General features: G+C 40.3%; 2 protein-coding genes across 7 annotated transcripts; one reads left to right on the top strand and one right to left on the bottom strand.

Annotated features, from left to right (window-relative positions):
• Positions 1–33: 33 nt before the first annotated feature.
• Positions 34–22,323, bottom strand: dhx16 (DEAH (Asp-Glu-Ala-His) box polypeptide 16). Of its 5 annotated transcripts, none has more exons than XM_040117665.1 (21): positions 22,226–22,323; positions 19,630–19,832; positions 19,224–19,462; positions 18,168–18,336; positions 18,012–18,068; positions 17,583–17,837; positions 17,234–17,467; positions 15,887–16,078; positions 14,796–14,906; positions 14,375–14,490; positions 13,062–13,272; positions 12,810–12,908; positions 11,391–11,543; positions 10,776–10,916; positions 9,856–10,018; positions 9,603–9,721; positions 8,320–8,387; positions 7,185–7,347; positions 5,527–5,688; positions 1,236–1,409; positions 34–891 (listed from the first exon to the last, which is right to left on the bottom strand). In XM_040117665.1, exons 2-21 carry the CDS (start codon positions 19,825–19,827, stop codon positions 763–765), a joined length of 3,153 nt encoding a protein of 1,050 aa, XP_039973599.1. In that variant the 5' UTR covers positions 19,828–19,832; positions 22,226–22,323; the 3' UTR covers positions 34–762. The 5 variants fall into 5 exon arrangements, with proteins under 5 accessions (XP_039973599.1, XP_039973598.1, XP_039973595.1 ...); XM_040117664.1 differs by lacking the exon at positions 22,226–22,323 and adding an exon at positions 22,104–22,219; XM_040117661.1 differs by lacking the exon at positions 22,226–22,323 and adding an exon at positions 21,379–21,484.
• LOC120784150 (lysosomal thioesterase PPT2-A-like) lies at positions 20,756–26,567 on the top strand. 2 transcript variants are annotated; one of them, XM_040117667.1, is made up of 9 exons: positions 20,756–20,844; positions 22,129–22,565; positions 23,600–23,753; positions 24,377–24,472; positions 24,573–24,680; positions 24,782–24,865; positions 24,990–25,074; positions 25,461–25,515; positions 25,735–26,567. In XM_040117667.1, the coding sequence occupies exons 2-9, from the start codon at positions 22,410–22,412 to the stop codon at positions 25,876–25,878; spliced, it is 882 nt and encodes a 293-aa protein (XP_039973601.1). In that variant the 5' UTR covers positions 20,756–20,844; positions 22,129–22,409; the 3' UTR covers positions 25,879–26,567. The 2 variants fall into 2 exon arrangements, with proteins under 2 accessions (XP_039973601.1, XP_039973602.1); XM_040117668.1 differs by lacking the exon at positions 20,756–20,844 and having other exon boundaries at positions 21,599–22,565.
• The last annotated feature ends 667 nt before the right edge of the window (positions 26,568–27,234 follow it).

The raw sequence follows: 27,234 nt of genomic DNA, 5'->3' as shown, positions 1-27,234 counted from the left end.
CAAATTAGACAGGACGAAAGCAGATGGTTGTAAAACTTTATTGTGCTAGAAAAATGAAAAACAAGATAAGGATCCTTGCACGTGGGTAAAACTCGTTATTTGGTTTTGTAATTCAGATTGGTGGAGACTTCTCAGTAATAGTCCATTTGTACACTTTAACAGTGTGCTTGCTTGCACAAATGCGAAATTTGACAAAGCCTGTCTATATTTAGGGGAGGTCAACAAACAGTCTGGCGGGTGTTCAGAAGAACCTGAAAAACAAACCAAAACTCCCACGTTGATTCATTAGCTGAAACACCCATACAGCGAGTCTGTACTGCTGCTGCGGGAAACTCAGATCGGAAGAGCACTGGTGTTTCTTGGTGGTGGCCCTGCTGACGAAGCTGGTCTATGATTAAGCCAGTCAAGTCTGTAAGCTTTGCGACCCGCTTCTCACTGGACCCATCAACCTGCTCCTTGTGTCTGTTGGTCCAAATTTGCTACGCTGAATGCAGACACCGAGCAAGCTCTGTCCAAAAATGCCATAACAAGCTACAGCAGAAAATAATTTCACATGTGAAGACAGGCTATAACCATGTAGACATTTATGTACTGAACTGGTACCACACAACTACAATTTCCACACTTTTCCTCTTTATTTTTATGCAATTTCCAAGCTTTCAAGGTAATTTTTCCTATTTTTACCCTGCCCTGAGAAAGGAAGGGAGTGTGCCCCTGCCCTTTTTATTTTTGCCACCAGTCCCCCGAGCCTTGGTCTTCTCTTCAGCCCAGCTCCTCTTTTGTTTTACCCTGCTTGCGGGGCATCTTCTTGCTGCTGCTGTCCTCCAGCTCTTTGCTTTTGTAGTAGTGGGGAGCGACTTCAAGCAGCCAGCCGCTCTCTATCTCGATCACCTGCGTGCATGGGAGAGAGAATATGCAATGTGATAGGGCTAGGAATAGAGTTCAATATTGTACAGGAACCCTTGTCACACTTCCTCATTAATGTGCTGTCTCATGCCCACAAGCAGTTGTCCTGTGGAAGCATTCATGCTCAACGGGAGGTGTGACTGTGTAATTTACATTTTAAGCTGTAGCTGTTGTCAGCGTTTAATGATTTTCTACCACTTTAGCAAACAAGCCTCTGAAAAACAGTCTACAGCTACTACCTACCATCTCCTAACATTATTTCAGATATATCAGAGAAATTTAGATGACTGTTTTAGAAGTAAGCCGTATCACATCCTGAGCAGGCAGACCTGTCTCATGAACTCCTTAGTGGTGAAGACCAACTCGTGGTAGATGAGCCAGCGGGGCTGCTCCTCGAACAGAGAGCTGTTGGGGTGGACATAGACCGTCTGCTGGTGCTTCACCGTCTTGTAGCCCCCTTTGCTGAGTCGCGCCGTGTGATAGAAGTATCCTGCCGTCACCGCCTGGGAGCACAACAGGAGGGGTTGGTTGTGTGTGTGTGTGTGTGTTCAGGAAGGTCAAAGGTGATAGACAAAATAAAAAATACTATCATGTGCTTGGAATAGCAACCAACTGACTATATTTTGGTGTTTTTTTGCCACATGTTTTCACAACAAAGAAAAAAAAATCAAAGGTCACATAAGGAAACATATGCAGATTATTCTTTCAGTATATACATTTGTAAATAATCTACAACTCCTGAAATAAGGTGATAAAGAAGGGAATGTAAGGGCAAATAAAAGCAGCTATTCAATAATCTAGTAGAGTAAACACAATAAGGATTGGACCATCCAGTCTAAAGCCCAACCCAGTATGAATAATGCACTCTACTTACCCTAACAGATAGGGCCCATTAGTGAGTGAGAAGCGACTATATTGTACTATTTTAAAATTAGTCATGAAAAAAAAAGTAAATTTTGCTACTTTTCAGTTTGTGTCAATGATTGCTGATTAATTACTGATGAGCCCGACTTGTGGTCCTCTCAGGGTTTCCTCCAAGACATTAGCTCCCCTTTAACTTAATTCTCTTTCTGATCACAGTCACTGACGCAAACAACACAAATCCAGCCGCTCAATTTCTGATCCTGAACTAACTTCAACTCGATGCAGACTCTGTGTTTCTTCCTGTCCCTGTTGTAAAAACTCTGAAGGTCTTCTTCCAAATTATTACAGCAAAGCCAATGTGCAATGTAATCGATCAATGTCAGCTACTGTGCTGAGTCAGACAGATCCAGTCACGACCCTCTCATTTTCAATTTAACAGCTAGATGATGGTATGAAGAATTGGCTCACTCCTTAATTAGAAATGATTAAATTAGCAACTCTGCTGGTTTTTTCCAGAGGCTTAAAATTTTTATTACGGGGTCAAGCGGGCAACAAATCGCAGCCCACCAAACGGTCAAGACATCACAAATTCAAATTCCGCATATATATTTTCAAACAATAACAACATCTATAAATAGAGAATTACCTTTCAGTCAGACGTTCACTATCTAGTTCATAAATCCTCGACAGAAACATTCACTATATAGCAGTTGAGACATCAGAGTAAATACTAATTTATAGATTGTCCATTGTGCCTTCTTTTCCAGGCTTTTATGGCCAAGTTATCAAACTGAGACACATCAGAATTAAACAACCATCTCAGTTTTTGATCACCTGTACAGCAGAATATGGATAATGGATAATTAGCTCTCTTAGATCATCCGAATTTTTACAGAGTCATCTTCCACTACACCCAAATCAGCTCTGTTTATCTCCTGAAGAATACCAGTCATCAATTGTCCAACTAAAAATCGTTATCTTCTAGATAAACCAAATGTAACATATGATTCATAAACTGGCAATAAAATCTTCTGATATGCCGTTGCACATTCATGAGCCACAATGAGAAAGCAGAAATAATATATTGTTCAGCTTGAACGTGTTACTGGCAGGAATCAGTGTTTTGTTAAAGGAAAGTACAAAATGGATAAGGAAGCAGGAAGAGCGGCTAATTCATACTGTGATTGAAAATTCTGCGTATCTCATGAGAATGTAACAAAGCACAAGTTTTGTCCCGGAGGTGGGTATTGTGTGGGATTAGCTAACAGATACCACCCAAGTGCATCTCCACTCCAAACATTCAGACCTGTCCTCTCCAATCTTCTTTTCACAGACGCATTTTATCTGTTCTCACTGGCTGTAATCTAGGCCAGGTGGTACTGGGTGTGTTCACAATTCTAATACTTAAAGGGACAGCATGACACTGAAATTCATCTGACAGATAATGTCTGTCACACACTAGTCATGTGGTGGAAAAGTCAATAAAGATTTGTCTGTCATTTCGGCTTAAAATCTTAAAAACATTCTCCAATGACAGATTCACTTCGGTTATGTTTGCGTGTACAGTAAACACAGAGATGTCAGTGCTCCCTGGCTTAAAACAAGGAAAACGCTCAAGGTAACTAAAGCCACTCTATTCAATTCCAAAAGTGAAAAAGAAATATTAGCAACAACAACTCCTAAAGTAACAAGTTTTCTTTAGATGCCAATTACAATATTAACTATACATTTATTTAAATATTTGCTGAACTTTTAATTCATAACAACAAAATAAGTTGCGGGATTGCTTTTGTCCATTTGGCCGCAGGATTTTTGACTTTGGCGAAAACAGCATGTGATGGAAAAAGGTGTAACCCCGGCTAATAAAACAAACGCCCTTGCTTATCTCAAGTGGCTTAGGGGTGCGTTCACAACACAAACTAACCCTGACATGAGAAGGCTATTCACACAGCCTCCGTTCAGTGATAACTTAGAGCTTTCCTCTTAGATACTCTTAGATATTTTCAGAACAATATACTTTTTCTAGAGCCTAGTATTTTGTCAAAACTCTCTTGTGACAGAATCCATCTGCCTGAGGTGTTCTTGAGCAAAAACAGGGGCTGTATTTGAGGGTGACCTTTCACCTCCCTATGGAGACTAGGGCTGTAGTCAACCAAGCAAAATCTTGGTCGACTGAAATCATATCTAATCTTCAATCAATCAATTGGCCACGGGTTAAAAAAAAAAAAAAGTCTGCACCTTATCTATCTAGAGTGCACTGGGTGCATTCTACCTTGTAGCAATATTAGCCTAAATGAAATATAAATAAACATAAAAAGCTAGTATTTGCAGCATATTAAAAAATTTCAACCCAATTATTTTATACTGAAATGATTGTTTTCACTGGTAGTCTGTCCCTCCCGCCGCTGCAGTAAATAATGGATCGATCCGGGAAGGCTACTGATGTAGCACTTTTCTCCTCATGAATGTAACACCAGCAATTGTCCAAACCAATGGGAATTTGGTCCAACGAGAGCATCGACCAACCAATCGACCGGTCGACCAGGAGACATGCAGGCTAAAAGATGGAATTCAACTTCAGAGAACGGAAAGGATATCCCGGAAAAGAGATCATGTTGACAGGAGCTTGTCAAACCCAAATTAAGCAGCTTTTCACCTTAAGGCCCTCAGTGTATTATTAGTCCTGCTCTCCAGCCTGGGGTTTATTTAATAACATTCAAAAAAGAAGCAAATATTTAATACAAACATTGTTTTTTTCTCTTTTTTTTAAAGACACCATCTTCACCACCGTTTTGAATTTTTCAGTCAGGTCTTAAAAACAAGAGATTTAGCTCTTCAGTGCTTTTATTTCTCCATCTCATTATGACTGTGGTGTCTATGAATTCCCAGCTCCCTCCTCACCTTAACAGTTACAGCGACTTCGGAACAGACTTGTGAATATGCCTGAAAAATTGCTCACTAGAAAGATCTTTAATTGGGACATTTTGGATGGACACCCCAGCAATAGAGAGGTGAAATCTTTCTTTTGGATTATTGATTAATCTTCTATCATTATTATGTTTTCTTATTTTTCAATGCTCAGAGCAAATTGTTCCTTATGTACAAAGAAAGATGGTGTTTGGTTGATGTTAGTTACAAACCTAAACTAAGAACATATTTTCAGATGAAAAACTACTATAGTGAAGAGCCTTATTTGAAGCAGAATTTCAAAGATCTCTGTGTGCACAATTACGTTCAGGTATGTTGCCATTAACTATAGAAACAGGCAAGTAACTACAGTATTTGAATCAGCCTTGCTGATTTGAATTCATTCAAATCTCTGTGTGCACAATTACGTTCATTAACTATAGAAACAGGCAAGTAGCCTTGCTGATTCAAATACTGTTGAGTCAGCAATGCAGCAGTATTTATTTTTTGTGTGTTTGTCTTCTAAGTCCATTTTGGCTGGGCACTTGTACGTGCATGACACACTAACTAAATAACTAACTAACAGACTAATTACTGCCTGCATCTACATAACATCCTCATCAGACATGTCCAAACCAAAGAGCAACCATGTTCACACCGCGCAAATAAATAATAAAATAAATAAATAAATAAATAAAAATAATAATAATAATAATAATAATAATAATAATAATAAAACTCAGACTAAAATACATCCTCTTTACCAATATCGAGAACTGAAGTTGAGACTCAATGTTTTTGTAGGGAAACGGTGCTAAAACTCTGGATGACTTTCTCAGTAGCACTAACCTTGCGAATGGGCACACTGTCTCCCTGGGAGCTGACCACCTCCACCTCAATGCGATCCATCAGACCCTCCAGCTGGTCCCTGACGTCCCGGGCTCTTCTCATGGAGCGGAACTGGATAAAGTTCTCATAGCACCACTGCGTGGAGAAGCCGCTCTCCACCCACTGAGGGAGAAAGACAATGACTGCAGTTAGGACAAAGCCTGGGTTCTGGTCTGAGAATATCTCAGGGCTTTTTAGTTTCCACAAACAATCGATAGCTGTAAATCAGTGGTTCCTAACTTGGGGGCCTGGACTCCACAAGGGGTCGCAAGATAAATCTGATGGTTTGTGATATGTATAACAGGACAGGAAAGTAGAAAAACATTCTTCTGCAATACAAAAATATGATTTTTTTTTTGTCTTTCCTCTAATCTTTGTTAGCCAAGCTAAGGATGGCGACGTCAGTCTGTTGGTCCACCAGTTTGGCCCAGACTGAAATATCTCAGCAGCTGTTGGATGGATTGGGATTAGATTTTGTGCATTACTCAGCGGAAGAATACTATGACTTTGGTGATCCCGATTTTTAATCTAGCGTCACGAGCAAGGTTGACTTGTAAGATAGACTGTCATGAAAATTACCTCCTCGGCATGAACTGTAATAACTTTTGCGATCCTCTGACTTTTTAATCTAGCTACAATATCAGATAAACATTTTAATTTGTCCAGTCCTTTTGTTTATGACCAAATACCTGCAAAACTAAAGACATGCCCATAAACCTAAATTGTAAATTAGAAAATGTCAGCATGTTGACATTAGTCTTGTTTTGTCTTGAGAACCACTGTATAATTTCATAACTCAAAATTAAACATTGTAAATTGTAAAAGCTGCAATATTTAATATGTTGATATAAAAAGCCAAAGTGCATCTAATTCAGTGTTTTTCAAGTAACTGTTAATTCACTATTAAAATATCATTCCGGTCCTTTAAGAAATTATTATGAAAATAAGTTACAGGTTATAAACTCTCTAAATGTAGTAGATTACAGTTGAGTAGTTGAACTAGTAAGATAGTCTAATAACAGGCAGATGTAAAGAACAGATTGTTGGAAACCTGTTAAAATGTGCATACACCAAATTTGTGTACAAGGTCAGAAAATCTGAAAATTTGTTGGTTTCCTATTTCCATGCCAGAGGGTAAGACACAAATCATGAACACTAATAATTCACAACAGTAACACAACAATAACTCTTACCTTCTAACGCTGAATGCTGTATTGAGACTGTGCGAGAGAGTTCAACTCTACTATTCTGTCCTACTCATGTAGGTATATTGAGAAAATATTAGAAAAGACTTTGGAATAAAATGAAGTATAAAAAAATACACTTAACTATGGCCCCAAAGATTTATGCAGAACCCAGCGAACACCACTCTGACACAATTATACATGATAAGTTTCTATTCATAAAGACAGGTTTTCATGCCGGTTTAATTGGACTGGAGGGGCAGCAGACCCAACAGTTACATTCCAGCAGGTACTTTGGACATATCTTCAACCCTAAGACAGGTTTTCATGCGGGTTTAATTGGACTGGAGGGGCAGCAGACCCAACAGTTACGTTCCAGCAGGTACTTTGGACATATCTTCAACCCTAACCGCTGTTATGCAGCTGTGTTTATACCTGTGTGTAGACGTTGAGCAGCACCAGGTGGTCTCCCCCCGGCACCACAAAGTTCATCCTGGCGTTGTCGGCGTGCACCACCTTGTCTTTGGGCCGGTAGAAAATCGAGTTGTTCACCGACAGCATGGCTGCTATCGTCAACACTTCCTCCGAACACTTGTACCTGGAGAGAGGCATAGAAGGAAAATGAAATAGAAATATAGAGAAGGCAGAGAAAGCAACAACAACAATCAGCCACTTCTTACTTCTTATTTAGTATTCTTCTTGAACTCCCATGCATTCACCAAATAAACTGGTGAATGCATGACATCTCTTTTTCAAACAGTTTCAGGCGTGTGGATGTGAGTCATCCACGTGCAGCAACTCACTTGTATTATTTGTATTATGTAACAAGAAGATCACAAAATTCAAAATGCAAAAGGTCAGTAACAAACAAAATCATTCTCATTTTCTATTTCTGCAAGTTAAACACTGGAGGAGTTCTTCTTCCAAAGCAGAGTACCGACCCATTTCAATACAAGAAGGGAGCGTAGCAGCTTAAATCTGAGCACAAATAGAACTTTTTGTCTTTGATCGATTATAAAGAAGATCATTTTCAGTAAAACAATCATTTTTAATTTCACAATAAGTATGCAGCTTTGGTTTACTCCTCATCTTGTCTGTCCAGCCTTCCTTTAACCTTGTGAAACACTTTCTCCCTTAGAGATACAATATCAGTGTTCTCCTGCTTGAAGACTTGATCTTCAAACCCCTATTTACAGCACAAATCATACAAGCTCCTTATCCAGTGCCCATTTTGTTGTTTATCCCATTTAAATAGTCTTCTGTCTTGTCTGTTACGGTCCATATTGATTAACCTATCTCATAACCTGGTGAAACAACTCTTCCACTGAACCTTACAGGTCTCCTGTTATTGCTAAAGTCAGAGCACACTGGGCGGCCCAGGTATGAATAGCTTCACTCCTGGAGCAACTTCCATGACGCCGAACCCCAGCTGCATAATCACATGCAGGAAAACCAATGCCTCTAACTGATTTAATACATTTTATGCTTCATAAAGTACTTAGGCAGGCAATGCGTCCTGCTAAATGAACATATAGTGAAGGCTTATGCTAGCATCAGACTTGAGACTTACTGCTCGGAGGCCAGGATCATTTTGCTCAGCATGGGGTCCACGGGTAACTCAGCCATCCTACGACCCAGCTGACAAACAAGAACAAACATTATTTATTCATTTAATAAACAAAAACCAATAACACTTACCAATGATGCAGTCAGCCAAACTCTCTGAAAAACATTCTCTCATCCTTGATAATCACTGATTTATAAGATTAGTTTGGTTGTAAAAGCTCTGAGTTGTAAACACAATGAGGCATCTATTCCATGTATCAACACTTTGAATCAAGGAAGTGAGCCACTCTTCAGTGCTGGAAGCCATGACAAAGCATCAGGTATGTACAGTATGTCATGCAAATATGCAGAGTGAAGATGGTCACAGATTATGCATGTCAAAGCACATGTTACATATCTCCTTTCTGTGATTAAAGGTAAGAATGTAAAAGTTTCTTCTGTTTTCCTATGAGCTTCTGTTGCAGATTTGACTGTGGTAAGGGAATTGAGTGGGAATAATTAACCCATTAAATGTCCTACATGTGTCATAGGACAATAACTACGTTTGACTGATGGGTTTTCACAGATTTGTGGGGGTCTAGAGGACAGAATTACTAGATTGCTGGAAAAGGAAAACAACTTGTAATGAACCCTATAAAAAGAGGCCAGGATCAACTGATAAGTGTAATAAAGTTACTGTACACATTATTTTCTAACTCAACAGAATTTAGTGTTGTTCACACAACACTGGCATATTGCATAATCACCTTTTAAGCTGATATGGTAAACTTATTAGCAAACAGCTGCTTATTTACACATCCAGCAGTTATGAAGCAACATTATCATTCATTTAGAGTTGCACTTCTGTCAACCTGCCGAATTTAAGTCCAATATTCACTCTATTTGAGCTCTATTTTTGGTCTCTACCACCTCCTGAGTTGACTCTTTAGCTTCCACTATGCTCACTATATCGTCTCCAACTTTGTCAGCCATTTGGTGCTGAGCAGGTAGTGAACAGTGGGTTTTTAGAGCTTTTACACTGAAAACAGCTGCCTGCCGCAACCGAAAACGGCGCAATGGGAGTGAACCAAAACAGTAAAGTTGCGGACCAGACAGCTATATTTATCTTTACAAAGTTCAGTAAAGCCAAAGGGAGTTGCAGATTCAGGAGACAATTCTCTGTAGGCTCATCACTTTGAGCGACCCTTTTCACACTACTGTCACTTTGTTTTCACATTGTCACTTAATTATCAAAATATCGATTAAGTCTAACTGGAAGTTTAATAAATACAGGCATTGAGTTTGTACCTTGGTGAGCTCTCCCAGGTGGTTGAGTGCTCCCAGGGCATAGAGCTGCTCCAGCGCCAAGACCAGAGTCTCGTGAGGAGGTGGGTCCATGAAGTCAAAGTGTATGAGGTCATTGATCCCTGCAAGCAAAAAACATAAGATTATTGCACAGTCCCAGCCAACAAATAGTGATCCAATCTGCTCCAGCTTAATGACCATTTTAAAAGTCGTTATATCCTGACTCCAACCCCACCCAAGCGCGTCCTCCCCTCACCCAGACTCTTCAGCAGCAGGACTACATTTCCCAGATTGGTCCTCTGAATCTCAGGCACAGTCGTTTCCTCCATCTCATGTTTAAAGGCCCAGGCTGTGTAAAGCCTGAAACATTTCCCAGCAGCCACTCTGCCTGCACGGCCTGCTCTTTGGTTGGCCGAAGCCTGAGAGGAAAACAGAAACACACAGCATGAGCTGGTAAAGAAACTAACAACACACACACACACACACACACACACACACACACACACACACACACACACACACACACACACACAAACACAAACACACACACTTAAACAATAACAGCTGCACCATCGACAGCACACTTGAGAGAAAATGACACTTCCTTCTAAACAGGTCTGACATACATTGACTGCTATTTTTGTAGCAGCGCTAATTACATCAGTTCTCTGTTCTGGGATCAGCTGGTGATGTTTCTGTTATAAAAGTCATGGTGGCTCATTATTTTTTAAAAAGCTAATTATGTCAAAGTGGTACTATCAAAAAAATATACACTATATTAAACCGGTGGGTAAAAAATGTTTTAATTCATGGTGATAAATCCGATTACAGAACAAACAAAGTAAAAATCATCTGGTTTAGTGATCATTTGTGATTTACTGCATCATCATACTGATAAATTAGCATCAGAGCTCTTGAAATGTTTCAACACAGAAGCAACTGCTGTAACACACAGTAAGCTAGTAAAGAACGTTACTTGGTGCCAGTCCGTCTTTTTTATCTGATATCTGCAGTGGATGTGGTGTTGTCAGGCCACATAACCTCCTCATTAGTGTGGATATGTGTTCCTAACGTTTTGAAAACATGTGCATTCGCTACACTCTTCGATAACATCTGCCATCGCTTCACTTCAACGTCAACTTCCTGCTTGGTAAACATTAAGAAAAACAGTGTTACCCGTGAGCAGGGCGTGACAATGAGTGACTCCATGCCAGTGCGGGCATTGTAACTCTTCTGTTTGCAGAAGCCTGGGTCAATGACGTAGATGATGCCATCTATGGTCAGTGAGGTTTCTGCTATATTGGTAGCCACCACCACCTTGGATTGATGGGAAGAGAACACGCAGCACCAAGAGATAAAGTAAATAAGCACTGCTCTAAAAAAAGCAGAATAAAGATTAAATCCAGCTGTAAGGAATGAGAAAAAAAAATGCGACAAAAAACATCAAAACAAAGCTTTTCCTGTCAAACAGTGTTAAAAAAACTGGGATACTAAGTCTCTCTACCAAATCTCATTGTACTACAGCGACCTCTGTTGGCGAATAAAGGCAAGAACATCTAATCTGGGTAAATATGAGAAGGCCCTTTATTAATAGACAACTGATACAGAGAACAAATTCAGATCTACTGGCTTCATTTATATCTCAATAAGGAATAAACTTGTCATCGCAGTCTACTGACCACTTAGTGTCTGCCACGTTGAAATATTAAACCGGCAGTGATCTACTACATCCAGGGCAATAACAATAAAAGTTTCCCAAGTATTCTGCAGATAAATAAGACATTGCCTCACCTTACGGGCCCCAGGTGGAGTGGGGTTGAAGATCTTCGCCTGCATGTCAGATGGCAGGTTGGCGTAGATGGGAAGGACCAGCAGCTCTGCTATCTTAGATCCCAGCCGCCTGCATCTTTCCTGGAGCAGCTCGCAACACGCTTCGATCTCCTCCTGCCAGACACACACACACATGGAGGAAGAGGTCGAAGAGTCAACCAACACACAAGAATAAACAATAAGAAATTTCCCTTTGCAGCAAAATCCGTAAGTGAATACTGGTGAAACAACGTAACTTAGGTCGCTTTCACACCCGTAGTTCAGTTCATCTGGTCCAGACAAAGGAAAAAATATTATGCATTGTTGCCTTTGTATGTATGTAAAACAACCTTACCCATTTAATATTTATTTCAGCACTCCTTGGAATTTTACGTACCTCTGTACTATTTGTATTCTTTTTTACAATTTATAGAAACAATTTGCATATATATACCCATTGTATGTTGATGTTCACTGTTGCTCTATTGTGGCTCTATTTTCCGCCTGCTTGCATCTACATAAGAGTCATTTGTTTATATTTACCAGTGTCTTATCAGATTTGTTGTCCTTGTTTTTATGTCTATTTTTGTCTTGCTGAAAATTGTTCTTGGAACGGTGTTGAACACACACTTGGCCATTAAAGCTGATTCTTGTTCTTCTTTAAGTTCTGTTCACCCTGGCTTTTTACGAAAGCCCCAAGAGCTGTAAACAAGACTAATTGGCTGACAGGTCACTCACGGATTGTATGGTTTAGGTGCTACATGGTCCCACTAGGCAGAATCAGATGTCAGAGACTGACACAAGGTCACGATGCACTTTACCAAAATGTTCTCTGGTGTCATAAACACCTCATGAAGAAAGAACTGATTATGATATTATTTATGACTAGAATTCACCTCATTTTAGTAGAAAAATGACAAAAAGAAGTTTTTTTTTCCCCACTGTAATATAACTGTAAAAGTCGGCATGTTCAATGAGAAAACTACCAAAATACATGGAATAGGACACAAGCCCATATCACTTCTGTTGTAATTCCTTTTCACTTCCTGATTCATCAGGGGAAGTAGGTGTTACCAAATGACTTGTGTCCTTTTTCCAGAGCTTGTAGGGCAACTTTCACATCATCTTAAAGAAACTCAACTAAATCAGCAAATGCACACGAGTTTCTCTGAACTGCACGAAATGTGTCAGAGGAGTAAAAGCATGAAACTGTGAGGTGTATAAATATACATTAAAACTGCTGCATCCAAAATGGACGGAATATATCCTGATATTACATACAATAGGAGAAGGAGATCAACTATCTCCCATAACAACTGTAATGTGCTTTAATGCGTCCAAGACTGAAAAAAAAAAAAAAAAAAAAATCTCCAAGAATCCTATGCTTGATATCAACAATACCTGTCCAGTGAGGAAGACCAGAACGTCTCCAGGAGGCTGAGTGACGTGGATCTGTAGCACTGACACCACACACGCTTCCAGGTAGTCTGCCTCTGGAGCCTGGGTAACACAACAAACAGATGTTGCTGATGTTTATGTTGCTGTCCTTTTTCCATCAAGCAGCAACCATAAATCAACAAGTTTATCAGTTATTAGTTTAAAAAAATCTAATATATACTGTATAAATCATTCAAACAACATGCTAGTTCCTACTTTAGTGTAGTAGATATCGACGGGGAACCTCCTGCCAGGGATCCTGAAGACAGGTGCCTCGTCGAAAAAGCAGGAGAAGCGCTCGGTGTCTAGAGTAGCACTCGCCACTAGCACCTTCAGGTCTTGTCTGAACCTGGCGATGTCCTTAATCAGACCAAACAGGATGTCTGTGTGGAGCGTTCGCTCATGGGCTTCATCTATGATGATCACACTGGATGGAGCGAGAGACAGAAAAGTGCAGGGAAAGCGGATTGAGCCTAATAGTAACACCTACAGGTGTTTAATAAATTGACATATTTATTTGGAATGTGAAACTGCAGAGAGGAACTGAGGGAAGCTTGTGGGTGACAGATGACATGTGGCAGGAGAAGAAAAGTATTACCTGATAATTCAAGGACACGTGACCCTAATTAAAAGTTGAACTTTTAAAGTGCAATGAGGGGTGAGATTAGGAACACAAAAATGTAGAAATGTAAAAAGTAGGAAACAACTAAATCTCCAAGGAAATATAGCAAATTTATGTCGTCAAAGATTAATGCTCCAATTAACACAAACAAAAATCTAATACCTATGGATTATCTGCATAATAATTTATTTTCTGAGCTGGTCTGACGCTTTGCATTTTCATTAATCTTGTTTGTTTTCTTAACTCACACTACACCTGTGACTTTTACACTCACAATTTACGTATCAATTGACCAGCTACAGCGTGGAGCTCACGCTGAACGGTTGGTTTTGTCCGCTGACAATTCCATTAAAGTTGATCAAAATAGAAGACTGCATCCTCAGTGTCGACAAAAAAAAAAAGAGAAAGGCATCTTTACTTTGTGTGATGCTACTTTAAATGGAAAGTTACGAGAAAAAAAGAATAATATTATGCTACAGATGGGCAGAGGATGCAGACAATATGATGTCTTTTCTTCAGTGAAGTTCAGTTTTATATCAGAGCGGTCTCAAGACTACAGTTTTTGCCACAACATGTAAAATACTACTCCAACAATACTGAAAGAAGCTAACTACAGTTTATCACAGCTCTTTAGACAGCATTCACGAGGGAGATCAAACCACGGAACTGCTAAAAACGCAGGACAGCTGACCCAACTCCGACCGGCCAGAAATTCATCCAATCGTCAGAGAGCCAGATCGATGATCAGTCAGGTGTTTAACTACGTGTCGTAACCCTCTCAAACTGCACGTCAAACAGCCACCAATCCGGCAGAAATTCAGCCTTATTCTAAAATTAATGGGTGGAGATCACTTCGGAGCTAAGATCAGGCTTAATTTGCTTCTTACTGATCCGTTCTTTGCTTTACCTGTAGCTGGCCAGGTCGGGCTCAGTGAGAAACTCTCGGAGCAGCATGCCGTCTGTCATGTACTTGAGTACTGTTCTTTCTGATGTGCAGTCCTCAAAACGAATGCTGTAGCCCACCTGGATCAAGCAATAAAGTTTATATGAGGAAAAAAAAAAAAAAAAAAACTGATTCAAGAATTTTGAATTTGAATCTTAACCACTTCAAAAAATTGTTTGAAGAAACGGTCAACAATACTCTGAAGTAAATCAAGAATGCTAGGAAAGATTTTAAATACCAGTGCACAAAAACATGCATTATAGTAAAATACAGAGTTCATTGCTGTATAGATATTAAATAGTTTCCCGTAGCCCCATCTAGAATTAATAAAACTGTTTGCAATAAAGTGAAAAATGGGATCAACATGATAATGTGCCAAGCTCACCTCATTCCCAAGCTTGACGCTCATTTCCTGTGCTACTCTGGCTGCAACTGACATGGCTGCCACTCTGCGAGGCTGTGTGCATCCGATCTTCATGCCTCCTTTAGTGTAGCCCTGAGAGAAACAACAGTTGCAAGTGTAGATTCATTTTCGCTGGTTACCACTAGTGTTTTCTTGTTGTGCAGACCGTTTTAGTTTTGTTCGCAGACGTTTTGAGATCGCCGCCACCACTCTTTTCATCAGTTTTCATCAGGAGTGAACTTTAAAGGAACGGTTTGACATTTCGTTTTGCTAGCCTGGCTCTGTCCAAAGGTAACAAAATCCTCATCTAAAATTAACAGAAAAACAAAAGTGTAAGAACGAAAATTTGTGGTGTTACAGGGGTTATGTGGCCGACTTCTTCTCAACCGGAAACAGTAATTTCCTGGAGCAAGTTACTGGGCCTATCCAAGATGGTAGTCTCGTACATAACCCCCGTAAAACTAAAAACTTGTTGTTTTTACACTTCAGGTTTTAGCATGGCTCATGAAACACACGAGATATAATGTTTTACTTAGTGAGCTTTAGAGGTAATGGTATGCAGGTTTTCTTACCTTCAAACAGAGCTAGCCAGTTCCCCCCGTTTTTAGTCTTTATGCTAAGCTAAGCTAACCAGCTGCTAGCTGTAGCATCACATTTACTGGACAGACGTGAGAGTGGTATTGATTTTCTCATCTGACCCTTGGTAAGAAAGCAAATAAGCGTCTTTCGAACCTAGGACCTACTCCTTTTAGTGCTGCATGAATCATTTGCACCTGCTGTGATACAGCTTTAAGTCTCACTTTCAATTTCTTGGTTAAAATGTGGCAACTAATGATCAAACTTACCAAAGGATGAAGTAAAAATTTATGGAAAAGCAAGTGTCAATGTATGGTTCACCTGCAGAGCCCAAACAATAAACTTGAGGTTGATTTTGAGTTGTTACTATTTAAACTGACTTGAATTTATTTTGCCTGTCGTAGACTTTTTTCGTGTTTGCTAGTCACGCTTTTATAGCAGAGTATAACATGCTTGATATGTAAGTATATGATGCTATGATTAGATTCTGCACTCACATCTTCCAGGAGGTACTGTGGAATCTGGGTGGTTTTTCCAGAGCCTGTCTCCCCTTCAATGACCAGGATCTGATGCTCGTGGATAGCAGCTAGCAGGTCCTCTCTGTAGGGGAAGATGGGAAGGCTGCGCCGGACCTCCTGCATGGACTGTTTCTTCAGCTCTGCCTGTGACAGAGCCGGGGCCTCCTGATCCTGAACGCGACAGGGTCAGAAGGAAAAGACACTTCAGTTTCTCTAAATTATCTTTATCTTTATCTTCTTTACAGTGGCTCCCAGTATGTTTTAGAATTCACGTCAAGATCTAACTGATTACCTTTAAGGCTATTAATGTTTTTTTTCCCAGTTACATTTATTACCTTTTAGTACCATAAGAGCCAGTACATGGTTAAAAATCCTAAAGCCAGACACCTGTTACAGAGACCCAGTTGAAAACTAAAGGGGACTTTGCAGTCAGGGCCCTGAGGCTGTGGAATGACCCACCTGAGGAAATCAGGCTGACCGAGTCACTGACATTTATTAATCCTCTTCTTAAAACATACTTTTATCGGGGAGCCTATCCTGATTTTATTTGACTTTTGACTTTATTTTATTTGTCTTTGAATTCAGTTTTAGTCCCCTTTTTAAAACTTCTTACATCACTTACATTTAAAAAATCTTACATCACTGAATTGTTGTTATCTTTTATCTTATGATTTTGGTTTATTTTGCTGCCCTGCTGTAGCATGCTGTAACTTGAGCTCTGAAAAGTGCTCTACAGATAAGATTCCTGGTGCTAACTTTGCTCCTACACATCACTGCAGTAATAATTTAGCATTGCACTCCTATTACATTGTTGGAATGGAAAAATAATAATTAACTAACTAATTAGTGGAAAATCTGCTCTACTAGCTGAAACACAGCCACAAATTTACATTTGCTTAATGTATTTTTATTTTAAAATAAACCTAAACAGGTTATAATCATATTACTTATATCTAACCCAATCCGTTTAATCCAAGGACTAGAAGAAGTCAGCCTTCTGGCTAAAAGACATATAGACAGAGAACCATTCACAACTATGGGTCATACAGAGACTCAAGTTAGCTTAAGAGTACTCCAGTACACTGCTCCAATAACATTGTCCAGATCAAGATGGACAATTTAAAAAAAATGGATCAAAATTGATGCAACAGACTTCGATGGATAAATTCGGTGCAGTTCCCCTTTGAACCAACTTTATGGTCAGTAGCAGGCAGATTCAGGGTGTCATCAAAAAACTGTAATTTTAATCTGTATGATAAATACTGTTTGACTGCAGACTAAAAACTGTAGCAAGAAGAACAAATGCCAGTACCAGATGAAGCTCACCTTTTCTTTCCGAGTTCCTTTCATGGTAATGGCAGTGCTGACAAAGTCGATCATCTCATCCTCCTCCAGGATCAGCTGGTACTTCTCCTGCTCATGTCTCATCCCCTGCTCTCGCTCCTTCTTGGCCCCAAAGCTGAGGGAGGCCGTCTTCAGCCGTTCCTCCTCCCAGCGGCCTTGCTCTCCTCCCAGCTCCATGGGAGTTTCCTCTAGCTCCAGGTCCCTCTGGGGCACCTCCTGGTCAGAGGGGAAAGGGAGAGGGATGGAGGGAAGGAAACAAACAATTTAACCACACTTCAGTAGGTGACTGTTTCTGCACATTGTGTCAGTATGTGGCATCTCTCGTTCCTACCTTGCTTCTTTTCTCTTCCGGCATATAGTATCTGTTCTTCCTCTCCTCCTGCTCCTTGGCACCGGCCTTTTTGTAATCTTTAGCCAGGTCCCGAAGGGTGCGTTTGTATTCCAACTCCTTTCTCTCCCTGTCAGTCAGATCGTCTGTAGCGAAAAGGTACTCATCGTCAAGGATCTCTGCCTCCAGGTCCTCCAGCTTCTCTGCCTCTCTCTTCTTTAAATACTCCCAGCGAGAGTGCTTCCTCAACTCTGGCAACTAGAGATGGAGAGAAGATGACAAAGGATCAGAAACTTTATCAAACAGTTACAATTCAAATGCCCATATGATATGTTACTAAAGAAGTGTAAATGTGACAAAATATTCTGTTCATAAGATGATTTTTTTTCCCAGCACAAACAAAAAACTTGTCTTCCAGCTTAGAGTACCTACCATATTTCTCTGATCATCTTCAGCCATCCTCAGCCTCTTCTGAGCTTCCTCATAAGCCTGGAGAAAAACAACAATGTGAAGTTGTTTACCTGCGAGACACAGGGATCATCTTTGCAAAAAATCCATGAGACGTGTGGTAATTCCCATGTCTCCCACCTTTTTGTCAGTCCTCTCTGCTATGTTGCGGGTCTTGTCTTTGTCTTTCTGCCTCACTCGCTCGGCAAACGCGTCTCTCTCTTCTATGTCCTGCAATCGCTCTCGCTCTTCCTTCTCCCATTCTTCCTCTTCCTCCTCTTCTTTCTTGACAGACTGGCCTGAGTTAACCCTGATGTTAGGGAAATTAAATGCATCAAACTGCTGCTTCTTTACAAAATTTAGAATTGATTTAAATTTTTTATTACTAGTTTAATAGGCTCTAAATGGTTCTTTGATGATAAATGTTTACAGATTGCTTCTCTTTTCTTTTTTTAATAAGACTGCGTTAACGGTCACTCATATAAGAGCTGAACATATTAACATGTCTGTTCCTTTCACATGCAAGAATAAAATCATTTTAATTGCTGCTTTTTATGTGTCTTGTTACTGGCAAACCAAGATAACATTGTTTTTAACTTTACAACACGCCATGCACCACAGTTATTTCAATTTAGATCCCAAATCTGCTATTTTCTCCAAAATATTACTAAAGATATTTAGGCCCTGCATTCCAGATAAAGGTTGACCATATCCTGCAATACACCGACGCTTTGCAGCTTGTCGGAAAATCCCAACTTTACCACTCATGCCTTCGAAATAATAAACATATTCTTACTGTGTGACTGTTTGCTTTAAAAATAAATAAATAAATAAAAATTATAGCCAAGTGCCAAGGTATGTTGTTTCTAATTGTTTTTTTTTCACTGGTCGATTATATGTATCACTGTGGGTTTAATTTTTCCCCTTTTTAGACTATGACTGCCCACGCAGCAAAAACTTAAAAAAAGAAGTAGATGGAACCAAAATCAAAACAGCATATATAAATACTGTAGATAAATCCCCAATAAATTAGAAAACAATGCTGTAATAATTCAGCTCTAACTGTTATCCAAAACAAAATATCCTGCTCTACTATTAAAACTATACACAAACATATCTCATTGTATACTGCAACAACAAATAGTGAGCAAATAAACAAACAAGCGTAATAATATCCGTACAACACGTCTGGATTACCGTTTAGGTGCTTCATCCTCACTTGACGACTCGCTCTTTTTCTTCTGTCTGATGTGCTTCCTCTTGCTTCCTCTGTCTTTGTCCTTGCTTTTCTTTTTCCCTTTCTGTTTTTCCATCACAGCGTCTCCATCACTGTCGCTGTCCTCCAATAACGTGTACGTCCGATTCTTCCTATCCATTTCAATGGCTTGCCGTTCCAGCGCCCGGGATGCTTTCTCAACAACCTGCTTGCGAGGAATCTGTAACACAGTGATAACAGATAGTTAGAGGTTTCATTCAAACCAAAAGTTCCTAGACTGAAAATGCAAGCAACTACTGTAACATTTGAGGCATTTGAAGTTTATGTTAATATGTTAATGCAAAATCTCACAAAGGACGACAATACAATTTTACAACTGTACCTTACCTTGTCAAAGAGCTCTTGCGCAAAGGCAATCACACTCTGGTCAATGTCAATTGTGCCTGTCTGCTCGAGGCGAGTCACTAAGTCTTGAGGACTCGATGCTTTCCGTGCAGTGCCAATCATGAATTGAGATACATATCTGTCACTCAACCCGAGGATATCATGGAGACGGTCACTAACCCACTGCTCTAGATTGGCCATGGTGCCTGTTAAAGGAGCAGTCACAACACATGAACATGGTTATCCGTAAGCCAGGCGTAGAATTATGCCATGTTGTTACAGAAACTGCTGGTTACAACCAAACATCTAAAGTTATTGTCGATTACCATTACCTTTGTACAAGCCTGTACCCAGTCCAAAATTAACAACCCAGCAGTTTTTTGTTGACATTCTCAGAAAAGTGTAAATTAAAATTATATGTTTTTTTTACTAATGTTATACTAAAAGTGCTGTTGTGCATTATATTGAGAAGTGTTCCTAATTCAAATTTACATATATGAGGGGGAGCAGAATATTAGCAGCACTTCTCAATATAATGCAGTCCAGTACAACACCATCACTATGACCCCGGTGCTAAAACATATAATTGAATTAACACCTGTATGACGGTATCAAAAAACTGGACATTGTCATGAAAATAGACATTACAACGAAACAGCTGTATTAGATTGCATTAGACGGAACAGATGTACCTAATAAAGTGAGCAGTGGATGTATAATATGTTTAAATTTTGCCTACATTTGTTTAGCTTGATGTTTTTGTTTAGCTTTATGTCTGTATCGATATTGTCTTATAAATTTAAATTTCATGAAACTTTATTGACAGCTATGAGAACTTGGCCAATAATATGTGTGTGTATGTGTGTGTGTGTGTGTGTGTGTGTGTGTGTGTGTATGTATATTATATAAGAATCCCATTCTGATTTGTCAGCCGGAAAGTTAAAAAGTGACGCAGTTCTAGCCTTAGTTAGACGTAGTTTTAAAAAAAAAAAAAAAAAAAAGGAAAGAAAAGAGATCTTAAAAAATACATTACACACACACACACCTACACACACCTACACACACAGACACACACACAGACACACAGACACACACACAGACACAGTAAACACAGTATATATAACAGTATGATTCCGTGCTAAAGACTTTCTTCAAATCAAGCAAGATCATGCCAGCATAATTTCCTCCATCAAGGTTTTGTCTTACACAACCAAACAGGTGAATAAGACAGGTGTCAGCAGGGTGCGCTCTAAAGCTAGACTGAAGCTCATACAGCAAAATGTGTCTGACTAAATGCTCCTCAACTTGCTTTAAAACAAAAAAACTTATACATGGTTATTAAATTGAAACTATGTTTGTCGTTAGACCTTAAAATTCAAATGGTACACTAGAGTTCATCCTCTATTTCTTATGCAGTCTATTTTAAACTGAAAATGCTGTTAAACTTCATTTAAGACAAATCATTCATTTCACTTACCGCCTTTCAAAATGCTCAAACAACGTTGTTGTTCTGGTAGAAGTAGCAGGCTATGAGTTAGCTAACTCAGCTAACTGAGTTTGTTCGTTTGAGTTGTAGCTCACAAGTTCCCTGTAAGGACACTGCGTGGAAACTTACATCCCTCCACAGCCATGTAAAACTATTTACGTGTTGCTTTATTTTTCCCATAAAACACCACATAAATAAATCAGTAAATGTTTTTGCTAACTTAGCTTAACGCACGGTGAAGTCGAGGGCGGAAATACGTCGTGTACCGTTACCGAAGAAGAGCGCGGCTGCATCAGAGGCTGCAGCGCTCACTGCCTCCCTGCGGCAATCCGAGGAACTACAACAATCAACAATCATCGGCTCTTCCCGTATAGTTATTCTCAGAAAATACTTTAGACACAAAATTACAGAAGCAGCGCGGTTTACAAAAATAGAGATGAGATTGAGATTTCTGTAATATTGACGACTTTAAGGGTTTCATGCTGATCAATTTTCCATTTATGCCCTGAGAAATAAAAAAAAACCTAAAATTAAAATGAACTAAAAATTAAAAATTAAAAGCAAACTAAGTAAAAGCAGCAATACAACAGTGTTGAAACACCGCTACAAGTGAAAGGGATTCATTCAAAATTTTACACAAGTAAAAGAATTAGCTCCAAAATACACTCACAGTACCAAAAGTAAAAGTACTCATCATGTAGAAAGACTACTGAGAATTGGCATCAGAACTTTACATACTGCTGGGTAGCTCGTGAATTTCTCCCCAGGAATCAGTCAAGTCCTAACTTAACCAATAATAATAATGCATGATCATTTATTTGTTGATTATATTTCCTCTCGTTAATCAGAATCTTCAAAGTAATTAGTAACTAAAGTTATAAAATAAATGTACTGGAGTAAAAAGTACAACATTTGCCTGTGAACTGTACAAGAGAAAAAAAAAGTGTAAGGCAGCCTACTCAAGTAGGGAAAGTACTCGTTGTAAACGTACTAAGTTACACGAATCGTTTTAAAAGGCTGGATGAGCGCTACGTCCAGGCCAGAGATAACTGAAGACTTAAACGGATGTGATCTTCAACATCAACCCAGAGAACAGCATCGCGGACGACACACCTCCGCCGAAGCAGTGAGGAGGAAGGAAGCGGGGACGTGGGCTCCGTGTCTCCACGCGAGGGTCGACGGGATCAATACTAATCGGAACTATTAAAAGCCTCAACCCCCACCCCGGGGCCGAGTCTCTCTCGGGCCCCACCCCCCTCACTCGATCCTCCGGTCTCACCTGAGACCGGTTTTGGAGATGAGGACTCTTCCAGGCTCACCGGTGCTGCGGCTGCGGCTGCTGCTGCTGCTTCTGGCGGGGGTCTGCACTGACGGGTACAAGCCCGTCGTCATCGTGCATGGCATTTTTGACGGACCGGAACAGTTGAAAACTCTGTCTCTTTTCATAACCAAGGTAGGACTACCCAGAAGCTGACATTAAACTGAAAACTTTTTTTTTTTTCTTTTTTAAAGTAGGCCAATAATTGGTCGGTTTGCTCTACCTGTCTTTGCATTCGCATTTGATATAAGAAGTACTCGGGTCTTTTACTTCAGTAAAAGTACCGATACAAAAGTGTCGCTATAGCTCTGGTACAAATAGAAGTTCTGCATTCAAAATTTTACTCGGTAGAAGCACAAACGGACGAGGAGATTTTCCTCATCATGCAGAAGAATCCATTTCAGGGCAATATAATTGAATTATAATTATTAATGTGTAATGTGTTTGTCACTTCAATGTTGCAGCTGGGGTTAATTGTAACTACTTTATGCTGCCTGGTAGCTCAATCTATAGTAATAGGTAGTAATTTATTTGCTGAGGTACGTTTTGTATTCATGTGAATCTGCAAAGTCACGAGTACAGTGCAGCAAAAAATGGTCCAGAAAGATAAAATTCCTCCAGACTGCACTTAGGTACAGTACCTGTGTGTGTGTATGTGTTCTTAGTTACATTCCACCACTGCTCTTTATAAACCTGCCTTGGTATTTCATATTTTACTCTCCAGTGAAACTTAATGTTGATCATTTGAAGTGTGAGAGTGGTCACATTTCCCACCTAGCCCCCCGAGTAGGCGTTAATGAAAGTTATTGCGGACTCCAGACCTAAAGTAGATTACATTACAGATTATTCTAAAGGCAGTCAGATTTTGAATGCAGTGAAAAATCAGCAAGGGGTTTCAGGGCACCTATTTCTGTTTCCCTTGTCATTTTCTATTCCTCAAGATCAGTTTTACTTTGGAAGAACTACTGTATACGAGCCAAAATCTGTCTGAGTTGGCTGATAACATTATCAGTCATTGGTCTGATAGTTTTGCTGAAAGTTGATTTGATCATTCTTGCTGAAATGTACTGTCTCTTTCTCCCTTTTGCTGAAACGGAAGATCAAAAGTTTGACTTCTCTGTTCTTTCTTTTCTTTTTTTTCTTTTTTCAATTTTCCATTTCACGTCCAGGTGCATCCAGGCACGGAGGTGTCAGTGATTGACCTGTACAACAACCTGACCAGTCTGTATCCACTGTGGCGGCAGGTCCAGGGCTTCAGGAAAGCCATTCGCTCCATCATGCGAAAGGCTCCCGATGGCATCCATCTTCTGTGCTTTTCACAAGGTCCCCCCTCTCTCTCTCTCTCTTTCTTTCTCTCCCACTCAGACAGACTCTGCATGTCTACGCAAACACGCACGGCACATACACTTTTAGCATTTACCCAGGGCCAGTTTCGGGACGCGACAGCAGAGTGGACCCCCTTCTTGCACACTAAGACTAACCACTAATGAGGGGTCTGAGCGTCAGAATTGAATGTTGCAATTCTTTGGTTTGTGACCAAAATACTTGAAAAACGAATGGCTCTCCCAACAGCCGCAGCGCTATTTGTTTATTGCTAATTAGCAAATGTTGCCATGCTAATTAGCTAAACAAACACAGTGAACGTTCTAACTACAAAACGTGTTGGTGCCCACATTAGCGTTTCGCCAGAAGCACTGCTGTGCCGCAGGGCGGCCTCACACAGCTGCTAGCGTGGCTATGGGCTGTTTGATATCTGAAGGGGAAGTGAAACATGTAACGGGAGGCACCCACTTTCCGACCACAAAGTGATAACCTCTCCAATCTCAGTGGGTCTCCACGGAGGGATTAAAAAACTAGGATCACTGCATCAGATCGTATACCATGTATTGGTTTGTCTGAGCTCTCTTGAGGTTGCAGCTCCTTTGTCCTCTCCCCCTTCCTCACAGGTGGTCTGATTTGTCGCGCACTTCTCTCCACGACTCCGGACCACAACGTGGACACCTTCATTTCGCTGTCATCGCCACAGGCTGGGCAATATGGAGGTCAGGGAGCTTCATTTCATGTTCACAGCATGTCCGCGATCTAGCCTCTGTCCCTCGGGGAAGGGTGACATTGTAGGACTCTCACTGTCTTACTCCACAGACACAGACTACCTGAAGAAGGTATTTCCTGATTGCGTAAAGAAGGCCGTGTTTGAAATTTGCTACAACAGATTGGGACAGACAGTGTCTATTTGCGAATACTGGAACGGTAAGAATGAGGGCGGTGGTCTTCAGTAATTTGACAAACATTACAACCCCCCCCCTATTAAAAGGTACTCTGAGACATTTACTCTAATGTTTTCTCCACAGACCCTCACCATAGGTCCAAGTACGTGCAGAGCAACAACTTTCTGGCGAAGCTTAATGGTGACAGACCTCACAATGACATGAAAGGTACCGGAAGGAATTAATCTCATGGCCATTTTGTACTGTACACTTGTGGATGCGCAGTAAACGTGTGCATTGTAAAAACAAAACCAAACAAACATGCAAACATTTCTCCTCTCCACTTCCTCAGCATGGAGGGAGAACTTCCTACGCATCAAGAAGCTCGTGCTGATTGGAGGACCAGACGATGGCGTCATCGCACCATGGCAGTCCAGGTTTCACTGTCATCAAAGTTTTCTAATTCACTCACACACGCTGTTGATCCTCTTTCGTCTAAATGCGTCTGTGTTGAAAATTAAGTCTAATTAATCAGTGGTGGATGCAACAGCCTTGTTATCCTATGTTCCTCATATTTGCACTTGAAAGCAGTCCATATAAACAGGTCAACGTTTTTCTTAACATCTCCTTTCTCTCCTCGGGATTTTTCCGCTACCACTAAAACTACAGATAAATAAACCCAAATGTAACTTTAAAAGTGAGGGGGACGAAAATAGGATTTTGAAAATCCCCAGTGAAAGTTAGTCCGCTCATGGTCAGAACAGCAGCACGGGTTTGGAGACCTCTTTACCTCAACTGACTGTTTCCTCTTTTTCTTGCACAGCCACTTTGGATTCTATGACAGCAATGAAAATGTTGTAGAAATGAGGAACCAGGAGGTAAGTTGCAAACCGATATGAATATTTCAATATATTATATATTATATATTTCAACCTACCAAAACAAAACCTACATGTAATCAAACCTACACTTACAGTAAATTGTACGACTTCTATATCGACTGGAAACCCATTTTTGTTTTCACTTTCGGCCCTATGACCAAATGGTACGCCGGCACCAACCTGTCCTTCTCTTCTCTCCTCTCCTCCCTCTGAAAGTTTTACGGGAACGACACGTTCGGGCTGAAGGCGCTGGATGCTCGCGGGGACGTGTCAACGTGCGTTCACTCTGGAGTGAAGCACGTTTACTGGCACTCCAACTATACAGTGTTCATGAGCTGCATAGAGAGGTGGCTCACATGAGGCCAACTCACCGACAGAGTGTGACAGATGCTACCGCATTATTTAACTGAAATAGACTTTAAGGTCAACACTGCTGACACCTGCAGACGCTGTGATGTTTGGGAACACTATAGAAATAGCGCCTGCTTGCGCAAAGATATGCAGATGATTGATATTTTATACACTGATTACATGTTGGATGGATTGTTATGAAATTTGGTACAGAACCTAATGCTCCCCACAGGATGAATTAATAACTTTGCCGATCCCCCCTGAACTAAGAACCGGTGCCTAAAGAACAGTTTTACAGAGCCACTGGCATGGCTGTCGAATTTTAGTCTTGTTTAATGTATTTACGTTATATGATTTTTATACAAGACAGTAACCACATGAGGATGAAAGTGACAAAAACATACAAAGGAAAAATTGACCCAAGTCCAGTTTTGCGTGTTCAGCAATACAATAGCAGCGTCAATACAATAGTTTTTCCTTGGCCCCTCCTTCCCCCTTATGAAGACATGGACAGGTGTATCAGACACATTTTCCATAAATATTGTACGTTTCCTTGGCCCATTGCTTCCAAGGTATAATTTCCCTACTGAGAAATTATTAGGTTTTGAGACAAAACTAAAATAAATTAGCTAAGGCTCAATCCCAATGAACATATTTTTTTTTTTCCAGTGATCCATTTTTGTGTCCAGACTTGTATATTTGAAAAAAAAAAAAAACGCTTTTAAATGTATTAAATATCCTGTATTTTTTTTTTCTTTGATGCACAACCAAAAATCTGTGGTCTTGCCCTGTTAGTGCTTTCAACCCCTCAAACGTGTCCTTAACGTTACTGTTGAGGGGCCGCGGTTCGAAGCCGCACAGCCTGTGAGCGAACCGTGCATCATGGCAGCATACCGCTTGAGCAACTACGGGTCAAGCACTGCCCTCTGGTGGACCCTTTAGGGTTCTTTAGAGTCTTGTGAGGCCCCGTCCTCTGCTCTTCGGGTTGAAACTTTCAAGCCTGTTACTCTTATGGCACAAATGCAACACGATGGACAGTTTGAACCCACAGGGAGCAGGTTAGTGATGTTGGTGCCTTATGTAATGTAATTTAAAAGCGTATCTAAAATGTTGTACTTCATGTTGTCCGTTCATTTTCACAGATACCTTTGCTCAAACTATATAAACTCGTCTATTTTTCACCTGTTCCTTTAAAGAATTAAGCTGCTTTCGAGAAGGCATTATGAGAAATTTGTGATTATTTTTTGCATGTGTGTGTGTGTGTCGTGCAAACCTCTGAAATGTGATGCTAACCACAATACTGTAAAGTGGGGCGCTGGGATGTAACAATCATACTCAAAGACCCAAAACGTTATCCACATGTGC

Source organism: Xiphias gladius, chromosome 22 (assembly GCF_016859285.1).
Source record: "Xiphias gladius isolate SHS-SW01 ecotype Sanya breed wild chromosome 22, ASM1685928v1, whole genome shotgun sequence".
Taxonomy (NCBI): Eukaryota; Metazoa; Chordata; class Actinopteri; order Istiophoriformes; family Xiphiidae; genus Xiphias; species Xiphias gladius.
The sequence above is the reverse complement of the archived record's forward strand: the minus strand, read 5'-3'. Positions and strand labels throughout refer to the sequence as shown.